At 39.8% G+C, this 12,291-nt stretch overlaps 1 protein-coding gene across 2 annotated transcripts in view; it reads right to left on the reverse strand.

Moving 5' to 3' along the window:
• Nucleotides 1-1,727: 1,727 nt before the first annotated feature.
• Nucleotides 1,728-12,291, reverse strand: part of dennd2da (DENN/MADD domain containing 2Da) — a 38,560-nt gene continuing 27,996 nt past the window's right edge. For both annotated transcript variants that reach the window (XM_079674127.1, XM_079674128.1), the window contains 11 exons: nucleotides 11,037-11,209; nucleotides 10,345-10,457; nucleotides 10,179-10,248; nucleotides 10,008-10,085; nucleotides 7,945-8,085; nucleotides 6,265-6,413; nucleotides 4,693-4,864; nucleotides 4,555-4,605; nucleotides 4,368-4,449; nucleotides 4,033-4,278; nucleotides 1,728-2,051 (listed from right to left, as the gene is read on the reverse strand). In XM_079674127.1, the coding sequence (XP_079530253.1) occupies nucleotides 1,984-2,051; nucleotides 4,033-4,278; nucleotides 4,368-4,449; nucleotides 4,555-4,605; nucleotides 4,693-4,864; nucleotides 6,265-6,413; nucleotides 7,945-8,085; nucleotides 10,008-10,085; nucleotides 10,179-10,248; nucleotides 10,345-10,457; nucleotides 11,037-11,209 (1,343 nt within the window). In that variant the 3' untranslated portion in view covers nucleotides 1,728-1,983. The remainder of the gene's footprint in view (nucleotides 2,052-4,032; nucleotides 4,279-4,367; nucleotides 4,450-4,554; nucleotides 4,606-4,692; nucleotides 4,865-6,264; nucleotides 6,414-7,944; nucleotides 8,086-10,007; nucleotides 10,086-10,178; nucleotides 10,249-10,344; nucleotides 10,458-11,036; nucleotides 11,210-12,291) is intronic.

Consider the following 12,291-nt stretch of genomic DNA (forward strand, 5'->3'; position numbering starts at 1 on the left):
AGTTGGCGTGACGTTAAAGTCGTGCGACCCTGCTGCTGTGCTGGCTAGTAGTCCGTTTATAGCATAACGTTAGCATTTTGCTTCTGGCGACTAGATTTATCATTCAGAAATTATAAAAGTAGGGTTGACATGTGGAGATTATCCGGCTGAACAAAACGTGATCCCTCTCTTAAATGTGTGTCAACCACAGACCTTATTTCGAGCTATTTTGACAAAGGAACCGGAAGAAGTTTACGTCCGGGTTTTACGACGCGTCACTGCGGTTCTCTATAAGAACAGCAGCTTGCATTAGTGTTACGTTACTGCCATCTTCAGGAGTTGGTTGACTCCTCAGTGTGCGGTATATCCATTTCCTCATCAGTCCTGTTCTCCTTTTAAACCTAACCTTTTTATTTCTTCCATCATATCATTTCCCTATGATAAGTATTTCCTGAGACACATGCCCTAAGATTTTTGGTAACTAACATTTTTCACTTAAAACGGCAGAATTCTTCCCTATAATCAGAGGTCCAAGAACTTGCAAGAAGTACAGTACACACACAGATTATTTACCTTAGGAAAAGTAGCAATACTACAGTGTAAAAATACTCTGATACCAGTGAAAATCCTGCATTCAAATGTGTACTTCAAAAGTATCACCATATACTTCAAGTACCAAAGGAAAAATACTCAGTAAGATATTATGATGAGAGGAACATATAAACACAAGATATTTATTTAAGTTATTTAACAATAATAGTGTATGTAAACGTAAATCTCGATTTATATTTGAACCTAAATCAGCAAAGAAACTAGCAAATAGTAACTTAATATTTAAAATAAATGTATTGGAGTCAAGAGTACAACATTTGCCAACAAAATGTAGTGGAGTAAAGGAATACAGTAGTAGAATTTGAAAATACTTTATTACTTTTGTTAATGTAGGTTACAATACAACACTGCCTATGTGAATGTGAAGATTACTCCCACTCATGATAACCTCCACTTATTTATTCCCTCCTTCATTTCTCCCAAAACCAACTGTGCAGCAAATATGACAGGTGTTTGTTTTTTGAGAAGATGTTGAAGCATCATAGGTAATAACTGTTCTAATTCATCAAAAAATATATTCCATGTTTTATGATATATTTGTTTTTAATAGTTTACTGTACAAAATCTATAGGAAAAAAATACAGTGTACATAACCCTATAGCACCAACGCAGGATGCTACATGGGCCAAACTGCAGGCTATGGCAACAGGCGTAGCAGTTGTATGATGATAATAATGATAATGATAACATAAAAGCATTCATAATAAATGACACACATTCATAAAGCAACTTTCAAAAAAAAAAAATTACAAAGAGCTTCTGTTTTGTCATGTTTCTCTTGGAAAATGTTTCTGAAATATTTTTCAATCAGTAACTTATTAATTTATTGAGGGAGGCCCCGGTTATTATTAAGAATGAGAAACTAAGCCTGCATAGAGACACCTTAATAACTACATTTTGTCCTTGATTGTTTGCATTGTATTTTGTCATGCATACCCAATTAAAATGCATATATTATAGACACTGTTTATATATGTTTAGTAAGAGAACTGGAATGGACTGCTCTGCTCAATTTCTGCATTTCTGTTCATAGAAAGTAAGGATGTTTAATTATGTTGCAGTCAGAAATAAAGAAGTGTTCAACAAACACAACCTTCTTCTAGTCATTGAGGCCAAAAATTGAGACTTTAGATGCGTGGACTTAAAAAACTAGTCTTTATTTGAAATGATTTCCTGCTGTTCAGCGTCGGACTGCGGCCACAGGCTGAGAACACAAGGAACTGCAGTCTCTCATTCTGCCAGTGTTTCACAGATAGCAGCAACATAGCCACACAGTAATTCACACATTGTTTAAAACCACACTGACACAGGACATAAAACACACAGTGCAACTTTCACATCTGACATTTCCTATCAACTCCACTATGTACACCCGGCCCCCCCCGCCCAGAGCTAGTGTTTCTTTGCCTTCTCCTTTTTCTTCTTCTCCTGGTATTCGAGGATCTTTTTGTTAAATATTCCTAAAGGACAAATGACAGGAGGGAGAGTTAGTGCACTGTAAATACATTTCAGCTAGCCGACTCAGTAACATGATGGTCAATTATGTGCATGTTATGAGTAGAAGAGAGTGTACCGGAAATGTAATTCACTATATACAATCAACGATAAAGTGGAGTGAATTTGATGTAGCTGATAGTGTGTGATGCACCTTATTGTTGCTAATCCTGCAGTGTTTTTGAGATTACAGAGGAGAACAACTGTGACATGTATTCTTGTGTGTGGTGCAACCTCATTGCAGAACCATGTAGGATTTCCAAACTCCTGAAGACTTAGCCCGGCTTCATAAAAAAAAATTGAGGCAGCCCTTATTTCGTCATATGGCCCCACCCAAGTTGTGTGTCAATCACAACGTTGACTTTGGAAGGTCCCCTCACAGAAAGACAGCAAAATGTCTTCTTTACAAGCTGTTTTGCCGTCATTTGTTTTCCAGATGTGAGCAGAACTCTCTTTGTGCATGGCATTGTGGGACAATAGTCTACACCACTAGCACACTCAAATGTGGAAGGCCTGGGGAGTTATAGACAACATGTAACGGTATTACATAATAAGGTAAAACAAAGTTAACTGCATTCGCTAAAGATGTAATCAGATTACTGTTGCATTTCAAAGAATTGAGGATTACTAGCAGGATTACAATGTTAGTGAAACCTAAAAAGATCATTTGTGACCTGCTCTATCGAAATCAGTCGCATTGACCCGAAGACACATTTTGAGTTGTATACACTGCTGGAAAGAGGAGATTCCTAGATTTCTAATGATATCAGGATTGTTTTTGTACTCCAAATATTAAGCAAAATATGTCACATTATATAATGACTGTCACTGAGTCATCATTTTGAGAAAAAGGCCTTCAAAGTTTCCTCTGTTCTGGAATCCATTGATCTGATTGATTATTAGCGGAGCAAATGATCAATGTAGTACGGAGGGAAAATATTTTCGTTTGGATTACTGGTCTGGGAGAAGCTCGCGAGTGTGTGTGTGTGTGTGTGTGTTTGTGTGTTTTTGTAATTTTGCGTTTGTATGTTTGTAATTTTGCGTTTGTATGTATTGTGTTTGTTTCCCGTGATTATTATACGCCTTGCATTCATAATTTCAGCGGGAGGGAGGGGGGGAGCGGCGCTGAGGAACAGCAGAGTGGCGAGGGAGAGCTGTCATCTTCCCTTTACAAGCTTAAAAAAAGGTATTTATCGTGTGATTTTGGAAATAAAAGTTTCATATTCTGAAAGCCAAGACTTTGTTTATTTAAAATCAAACAAAACACCCGAACCCCGAAAAACAATTTTTTACGCAAATCCACGTTTATTTTGAAATGAGCTGTTGCGACTTCTGACTGATTTCGATAGAGCGGGTCACATATAGTCTCTGTTGTAAAGGATCAGATGTTATCTCTTCTCTGTGAGCTGTAATGTTCTGTAGGCTAATACTTTAAGTGTGAATCTATACGCCTACATCTGCTTTATGGTTTCACTTTCTGAATATGCTTCATGAAAGTCAGCTTTTCCTATCAATAAAATGATTTTTGATCCTAAATATCTTGATGTCTTCTTTTCTAAGGTCAAATTGTTCTGTCTTACATAATACTACACTTCAGTATAAAAACATCTTATTCTTTTTCTTGTATTTATTTGCATTGCATCTGATATTGATGATATCAAAAAATAAAGTAATCCGGTTACAATACCCCTGTTTTGATTAGGTTACTGATTACATTATTGTTCAACACTTTTTTACTGGTCTGATACATAACTATTGGACTGATTGTGGATGAAACTGGGCTGCAAGAGATGCAGTGAGGCTTACGCCTGCTCCCAGCAGAAATATGTGATGTATGTGTGTGTGTGTGTGTGTGTGTGTGTGTGTGTGTGTGTGTGTGTGTGTGTGTGTGTGTGTGTGTGTGTGTGTGTGTGTGTGTGTGTGTGTGTGTGTGTGTGTGTGTGTCACCTTGCTGCGGTCCGGGCTGCTGCTGCTCCACCTCCTGGATGAACAGGTCGAACATCTGCGTCTGGAGGAACAACTTGACGAAGTGTCGTGTAGTTTTGGAATCGATGGCCTTGTAGAAGCTTCTCTTTTCAAACACCCCTGGCCCCCCGCCGCGACTGTGTTTCACGTAGGATCTGAAGTGGCCCACTGTTTTCACAAAGAAGAGGAGGAAGGCTTCCGACACCACCCGATTCAACTCCTCCACCGCTGAAGCAAAGCACAAAAAACATTTGGGGATGATGGAGCCATAACTCTGTTTCTAAGTGATACACCTGTGTTTGATTTCTGTCACTCACTTGATGCTTTTTGTCTGGCACTAAGAGCCTCTAGGATTTCACTTTTGAGCTTCGGGGGCAGAATAGAGCTTTCATCACCAACCTGGAAAAGGAAGGTAATACACAAATGTTTTAACTTTTACTAAATGGTTGTTTCTTGTGAATTTGCAAAGAAATGCCACTAAAAGCTGATTTTGTAGACGCTTACTGAAGCAATGAAGGTTTCCTTTTTATTGTCAGACAAGTCGACCACCAGCAGCTGTCACAGAAATAATAAGAATGAATCTTTTTGCAATTGAAGTAACACTTTGATTATTAAAAATGTTTCTTCTCCATGTGGACTCACATCAGTCTGGTCGGTTACCAGGTCCAGCAGATGCTTCTGGACTCCCAGCAGGTAGGGGGTGGGGGCCATCACCACGTCGATCAGGATCTCAGGAACAATGGAGATCATGGTGTGCTGCCAGGTGAAGGGGTACAGGAGGGCTGCCACAGCATGTATGATTTGTGATAATGTGCTGCAGAGAGATCAGATCATACATTCAGTCAATAACATGAAGGGGGCTTTTAATGCCATATCAGAAAATCACCTTTCAAAACTCTCAACTCTTTGTGGAGCACTTTTTACCTATGGACATGCACTAATGGAGAGGTGTCAGAGGGAAGGGGCGGCCCGGCTGGCGCTCAGGAGCAGTTGGGGGTTCAGTGCCTTTCTCAAGGGCACCTGGTTAGTACCAGTCCACATTCTGTGTTTTGGTCCAATGGCAAATTGAACCGGTGGCCCCTCGGTTCCCAAGACAAGTCCCTAAAGACTGTGCTCCTGCCGCCCCGATACAGACACGTTTCTGTTATATGCTAATGAATATTGACAGGGGTTGGTTTACTTTACGACATAACTGATATTTAATACAATATAAATTGTAGCAGCCTCCATTTCTTATTTGAAATATCTAATTTAAAACATGATGAATTGTGTATTTTTTACTCCGTTTTATAATCAATGAACTACCTTTTTATGCTTTGTGTTAACTAAATTGATTTATTATTATATTTTGTTATGAGAGGTCAATATGGAGAGGCCAGAGCTATACTCCTTTTCCTCATGTATCCTTATAAGGGCATGAACACAGAGCTCAGGTGAGCTCCCGGTTGAGTGGTTACACACAGTTTTTCGAACCACACTTTTTCTTAGTATATCAGTCATTTTGTTGAAGCATTTCATTTTATTTTGTAGTTATAGCCAGCCATTGGGGCTGTTGTATATGAGATAGTTTGCATTCAAATTAAACGTTGCTTATTTAATAAACGGGATTCTCTTCTCTTTTGTTTGGACTGCAATATAGCATCATAACTGGAGACTCAAGGCAGGCTTCGTGTTTTGAGTTTGGATTGCCTCTATAGTACATTTGTTTTGCCAATTTTTTAAGTGACTGTCATCATAATCTCTGTAAACAGATATCTGTATGCAACATTCTGGTGTCCGTGTGTAGTCTGAGTAATTATTGACCAATCATGTTCTATTGGGTTTTGGTTGAATGCAGGTAAAGAGTCTTTGTGGAGAGCAAATGCATTCTGGGAACACATTGGCTATTGCTTGACAAAGCTTTGATCCCCTTTTTTTAAAAGATATTTTCAGGCAGTATCAGTTCCTTAATTTAAGAGACAGTGTTTAAAGATAGAAACAAGTTATCAGTCCAGATTCAAACCCCAGACTTTTGAATGGGGACTGAGCATGAGGGCTTTGTTTGTTTTTCATGATTTAGGTAAACAGACTACAATCTGGTTGTACAATTCGTCTCTCAGCTTGTACTCCAGTCCTGCGTCTAAAGTGTCTCGAGAGCTGGACTTTCGGTACATACACTATGATTGATGAATTGATAATGTCCTCGTGGAATCTACATCTATGAGTGTATAGTACCCCAGTTCCTCAGCGATGAAAACAATCCGTCTCTCTAGGACGGCGGCAGCGAACACCAGCAGCACCTCCTCATCTGTCAGGCAGTCGAAGAGCGTGGCGAAGTTGACGTGCTCCAGCCAGGAGTCCAGCGGGCGTGTCAGACTGATGATCTGGGGGAGAGTCACATCTGTCACACACATGCAAACATCACCCACCACCTCCAACTCTGAGGGTGCTCACTTAGCCCTGACAAAGGGTAAAAATGCAGCTATCGCTTTTCATAATTATCATAATATGAATGCCTTCATGAAGACAGCCAGAGTGTGTCCTTCCTCCGGCCTGATGGACGCCCAACGAAAACACAGCAGCATCAGTGACAGCTCAAGATGATGGAATGCGGCCCGATGGGGGAGGTGTGAGGTTTCAGCTCTGAGCTAAAGGTTAGGTAATGCAGGACAGGTCCAGACACCACCACAGAAACACATCCACATGGAGGATCTCACCACTACATTTTCACATTACATTACATTATATTACATTACATGTCACTTGTTAGACGCTTTTATCCAAAGCGACTTACATACTCAATACTGTGGGCAATCCCCACAGGAGCAATTTGGGGTGAAGTGTCTCAGGGATACAACGACATGCTGACTGCAGTGGGGTTTGAACCTGTGACCCCCTGATCCCAACACCAACGCTCAACCAACTGCACCACGCGTCTCCCTACGCCACTTTTAAAGAGCATGTTCACATTTTAACTACATTTTTACAATTTTCAGAGAAATTGAGTCTGTTTACATGAACATTCATATACTGTTTAAGATCTATTTTTTAAAGAAAAACATGATCATAACAAAGATACTACCGTTTATGTATTTCAACATTTAAAGACCAATTTCAGAAACTCAGATAAGCTCTTAAACCCTGTTCATGAGAGCCTGTATATGCTAGGTGGAGTACTGCCAAAGAAACCTGACACTGGTGCATGTGCACACCTCACCTCGGTTACTGAGCACCGTCGAACACCTGAGCGTGTTGATTAAGCAGGTGACGTCACAGAGTGTGAGGTCGGGTGGAGAGAAAAATAACAGGTCGCTGTTTTTCAATCACAGATGTATGCATGCACTAACCAGGACACTAGTATTGATCCTGTGCTGCAGGAATGACTAATAAAACCCAGAAATGAGTCAGCATTTTACCACTTCCTGTTCCCTCGTCTCAAAGTCACTGTTTTCTTTTACGTGTTTTTGGATGGATGTCTGAAATAAGGTCTGTAGTAACACAAGCTGAAGAGATTTTGTTCTAGCACATCAAATATGTCAGGAAATACCCCACACGCGAATGTCTGAAGCTTTTATCTTTATCTTTCATTAACGGAGTGGCGCAGTTGATCATCAGATCAAGGGGGCGTTGGGGAACTTCAGTTCGAAATCTTATTTTCTGGCCGTATCACGTTAGATTCTGTTTTGAATGTAAAGGTTTTATGGAAGTGAACTTCTTTTATAATATCTGTACTCCCTTATTAATATAATAGGTAATAGCCTTGGAATAATTACTTAATCACCATTACCAATTGTAATATAATATACAGGTCAAAAAGGCACATTTTATACGTTAATATGTACATACGTTTTTTTTTCCACCTTTCACTCGGGTGCAAAAAAAGGGTAAAAAGGGGAGGGGGGGTGTTTGTCTGACCTCAGTGCCCGACTCTGGAATGAAGCTCTTAATTTCCACAGTGTGTCCTGGGGCTGGGAAGGGAGCCTCCCTCAGCTTCTGCATGAACGGGTAGATCATGGCTGTGGAGATCTGCCGCCGCTTCTCCACCTCCTCTAATATCTATATACACACACACACACCCACACACACACACACACACCCCCACACCCACACACACACACACACACACACACACACACACACACACACACACACACAATACATCCATGAACTACACACAGCATCTGGGTTTAGAGGAAATAACGTTTTTGCTATTTTTATTATATGAATTCAACAAAGATATTAAACACATGGCTCATGTTAAAAAGGTAACAATTTATTTCCCCCTGCATCTGTATGAGACTAGGATTTAGGATTTTATAAAGGGTAAAATACCCAAACTTAAATGAACCAGCTTAAGTGTAGTCTGCAGCCCTCCTAAGGAATGGAAAGAGATCGATAGCATTGTAAAAATGAGAACACTTGTTCTCAGAGATTGAATATGCTGAATGGCTGTGGACTTCTACAATTTATATATACCATAATATTCCCACATGATGTGTCTGTGTTTATTATATCTTACCTATTTTAAACAAATATTTAGACTGATGAGAACAATATTTTAGACCAGGGGTGGGGAACCTTTTTCCTCTCAAGGGCCATTTCAATTTTTACAACATCCTCCGAGGGCCGTACAAATTATTGAACTCAACGTCTGCTTAAAAAAACTAAAATCACAGCCCATTCATTTCGCCTTTCTTTCATGCTGTGCAAAGAAAAAGCAACCTCTTAATCCAGATATCTTACCATGACTCGAGCATGCATGCACGTGCACGGTTGTGGCATGACCACCAAAACAGAAAGATATGGACACAAGATGTGTGCAAATGTATTTAGTTTCCTATCCATTTGAACACGATTTAAGTGGGGGGGGGGGACCTAACCTCCTCTAGGGGGGTCCGGGGGCATGCTCCCCCGGGAAGATTTTTTTTTAAATGTTGAAGTTAAAAGCATCAATCTGGTGCACTTTGAGAGCAACATTAGGAGATCTGTGGATACATCTCTCAACACCCATATGAAACACAACTGACTGGAAGCAGATTTTATTTTTCTTTATGGATATTTTACAAATCACTCCCCTTTCAAACTGTATTCTTGTTTATTAAAAACAACTTTTTTTTACTGTCATATAGTATTGTATACCTGTTTTTAGTAGAATTTGAAAATACACAACCGGAGAAAATCTGCCACTTCCTTACAGAGCCCCTCCTCCAACACACACGAACGCGCACATGACCAATGAGGGCACGAGATAAGTTTGTGCACAGATGGAAGGCTGACAGGCAGGTAGGCCATCCAGTTATTTTAGCCGGGCCGGCTCAGATGATTGGTCGTGCTTTTTACAGTACTACGGCTTCCACAGATGACATTTTTTTATCGATTTTTTTGTCAAAGCACTTCAGATATTCATTGCTATCGGGATGTTAAGAGCATTCCATGGAATATAAAAAAAAATGTTTCTAAAATAAATTACATACCCCACCTTTAAGGTTAAACTAGTTGTTTTTGGCTTGTAACGTTTCATTAATTAACTCTCTCCAATTTTAGTAGGTACAGTATGTATTCATATCATATATGCTGTGTATGTATATATATATATATACACTGTGTATATATATAGCTTATCTGGTTGTCCCATTTCACATGTCTCCATTATGACTTGTCATGGTGGTTATATTTTTACTTCAACTTGTAAATGAATACGTTGGTGATGATTCCACTACGTAGTTTGGCAAGTTGCCATATCCCAAAGTCTTAATAACAAGTACCGAAGCTGTCACTATATGCAACTGTTGATGAAGGGCAGAACACTGAAAACACACTATTCAGAAGGAAAAGGCTAGGCCACGAGTACAATACACCAAGTTTCCTGTAGTTTTTTGGATGACAGCTTTTATTATATATATTTTGGAAAGTCAGAATTTCTAAAGAGAAGCACAGTTGAAAGATTTCCCAGCTTATAAATGTTCATTTGAACGCACCTTGGAGAAGAGGCCAAAACAAGCCAGGGTGCTGATGATGCAGTAAGCCTCCGGGGGGCGGGCTCCTCTCCCTCCAGGCTGCGAGTGGAAGCAGAGGATATTTAGTGAACACTAGAGAATGAGAAACAGAAGATGGAGACACAGGAGAGAAACCTTCACTGGCTCACTGACCAGTAACCTCCTGCAGTATCCATTCCTCCTGCTGCCGTCAATCTCCGTCAGAACGAAGGAGAACGTCTCACTGGAACACACAGAGAGCAACCATGAACAATGACCTGAAACATGGATACATGTGATCACGGTGAAAAAACGTAGCCGGGGGGGGAGGAAGCTGTACCTGGGGTATTCTGTCAGAGGAGCCCAGTTGATGCCCTCTGGGAAACAGAAGAGAGTGATGGCCTTCAGCGTCTTCTCCTCCTCCTCCTTCTGGTATTTAGCCATCCCATCTTTCTGAAAGTACATAACCACACCTCTGTTCTTTAACATATAATATGCTTTCTTTGTTGCACTGATAGTTTACAAACTACTCAATATCTCCACTCTGCCTACAATATACCATAGTAACAGACCTCCTGTCGGCATGATTTATGTGAGATGAATTATGATGCTGACCACAGTGAAAACTATGTGGGCTGAACAATCATGAACCACAGGTCAAAATGACAACATTTTGCATGAGAAGAAGCAAAGCACACATTCAAATAAACTCTACGGAGTTAAGTGATTGATTTTTATTAGATATTGTTTCTGAAAATGTTGTTCTTATTTTATGAAACTCTGTACTATATCATATTACATTTTAAATCATAATATGAATGTTAATTTGAAAAAAATCTAAAATCAATATTTTAAACTATGTCCTTTGCATGGGACACAAGGACATTTTCCATCTCCTTTTCAACCATCTTCCATACTTGAGAGGACTGGGTAAATACTTAACTCATCAGATGATAATTACATTGAAATGAAAATGCTTTACTTGTATCATCATAAACTCATCAGGCCTCTGTGTTCCACCCTCAGACTGACCTTGGGGAACTGGTAGGTGATCTGTGGTTCGTAGCTGCTGCCGTCTTGGGTCTTCTTGAGGCTGACCACCACCAGGTACTCGAAGAAGTACTGCCCACTGACGTAGCGGTGCTGCCGGGACGAGTTTTCAGCCACTGGGCCCGGCAGCTCTGGAGGCTCCGAGTCTTTGAATCCTGCACAGAATGAAGAAAGACATTGTGCTTCAGCATGCAGGGTACTACTGGGATCCAGATGGAGAGGTTTGCAGCGCCATGTACCACTGCACGCTGTGACGGTTCACTCCCTGCTTTGGAGATTAGAAAAGTTATGATTGACGGAAATGAAGAAAAACACCTTAAAACAAGACAATAAAGAACTATAGTTTATCTTCAATGAAGGGAAGAAACACTACTCTTCCACTTACAGCCATGAAAGCAGTGTTATCTATCACTTTAAATTATCTCTCCAACTTAAGTCATAACATCCAACATGTTGGTCTAAATCAGGGGTCGGCAACCCGCGGCCTCTGCTCTGGCTCCCTTGAGCTTAGGCAAAAATAAGAAGGAAATAAAATACAAATATTTGTAGGACTATTTATATTTTGTTGCACGGTTGAAAATGTTTCGTATCTTGTATTTTGAGGTGATACTGTGACAGAATCTTTTTTTTTTTTAAATGGTTTTAATTAGGTCAGCTAAAGTATGCGTCACATCCTGCTACGGTCCCGCACCAGCGCCTTTTCTTGCAGGCGAATAACCTGACCCCCGGCTCGATGAGCGAACTATGGATAAATCAAAGAAAAGTATGGGAGGAACACATTGCGTGGACAGAGTTATCTGCTTTCACAGCAAACGATGCTGGTTTACGTAGTAAAGTTCTCAGCCTTACGTATTGGAGGAGAAACACGGAAGAGGAAGACAGCTGACGATCTTCAGTCATAATTCAGTCAGTTAACTATTTTTAGGGTGCAGCTATATGTTTTATTTATTTCAAAGTGGGCCCATTTTAATTATATTAATTTTCTTTAAATGTGCAGAGGACTCCCCAAGTGCTGTGATGATTTATTTTAAAGTAGACCTGTGTATTTTTTAAATTCTCCTTATAAGAGTTCTTTATTTATTATTAGAGGTAAACAGTTTTCTATAATGTAATACATAATTAATGCAAAAAAACTGTAGTTTTTGTCTATGATATAACAATAAATACAACTTTATAAGCTATCAAGCTATCAAATATGTTTTGCGGTTCCAGACAAAAAATATTGGTGGAAAAGGGG

Source organism: Notothenia rossii (genome assembly GCF_949606895.1).
Source record: "Notothenia rossii genome assembly, chromosome: 4".
Lineage (NCBI taxonomy): Eukaryota > Metazoa > Chordata > Actinopteri > Perciformes > Nototheniidae > Notothenia > Notothenia rossii.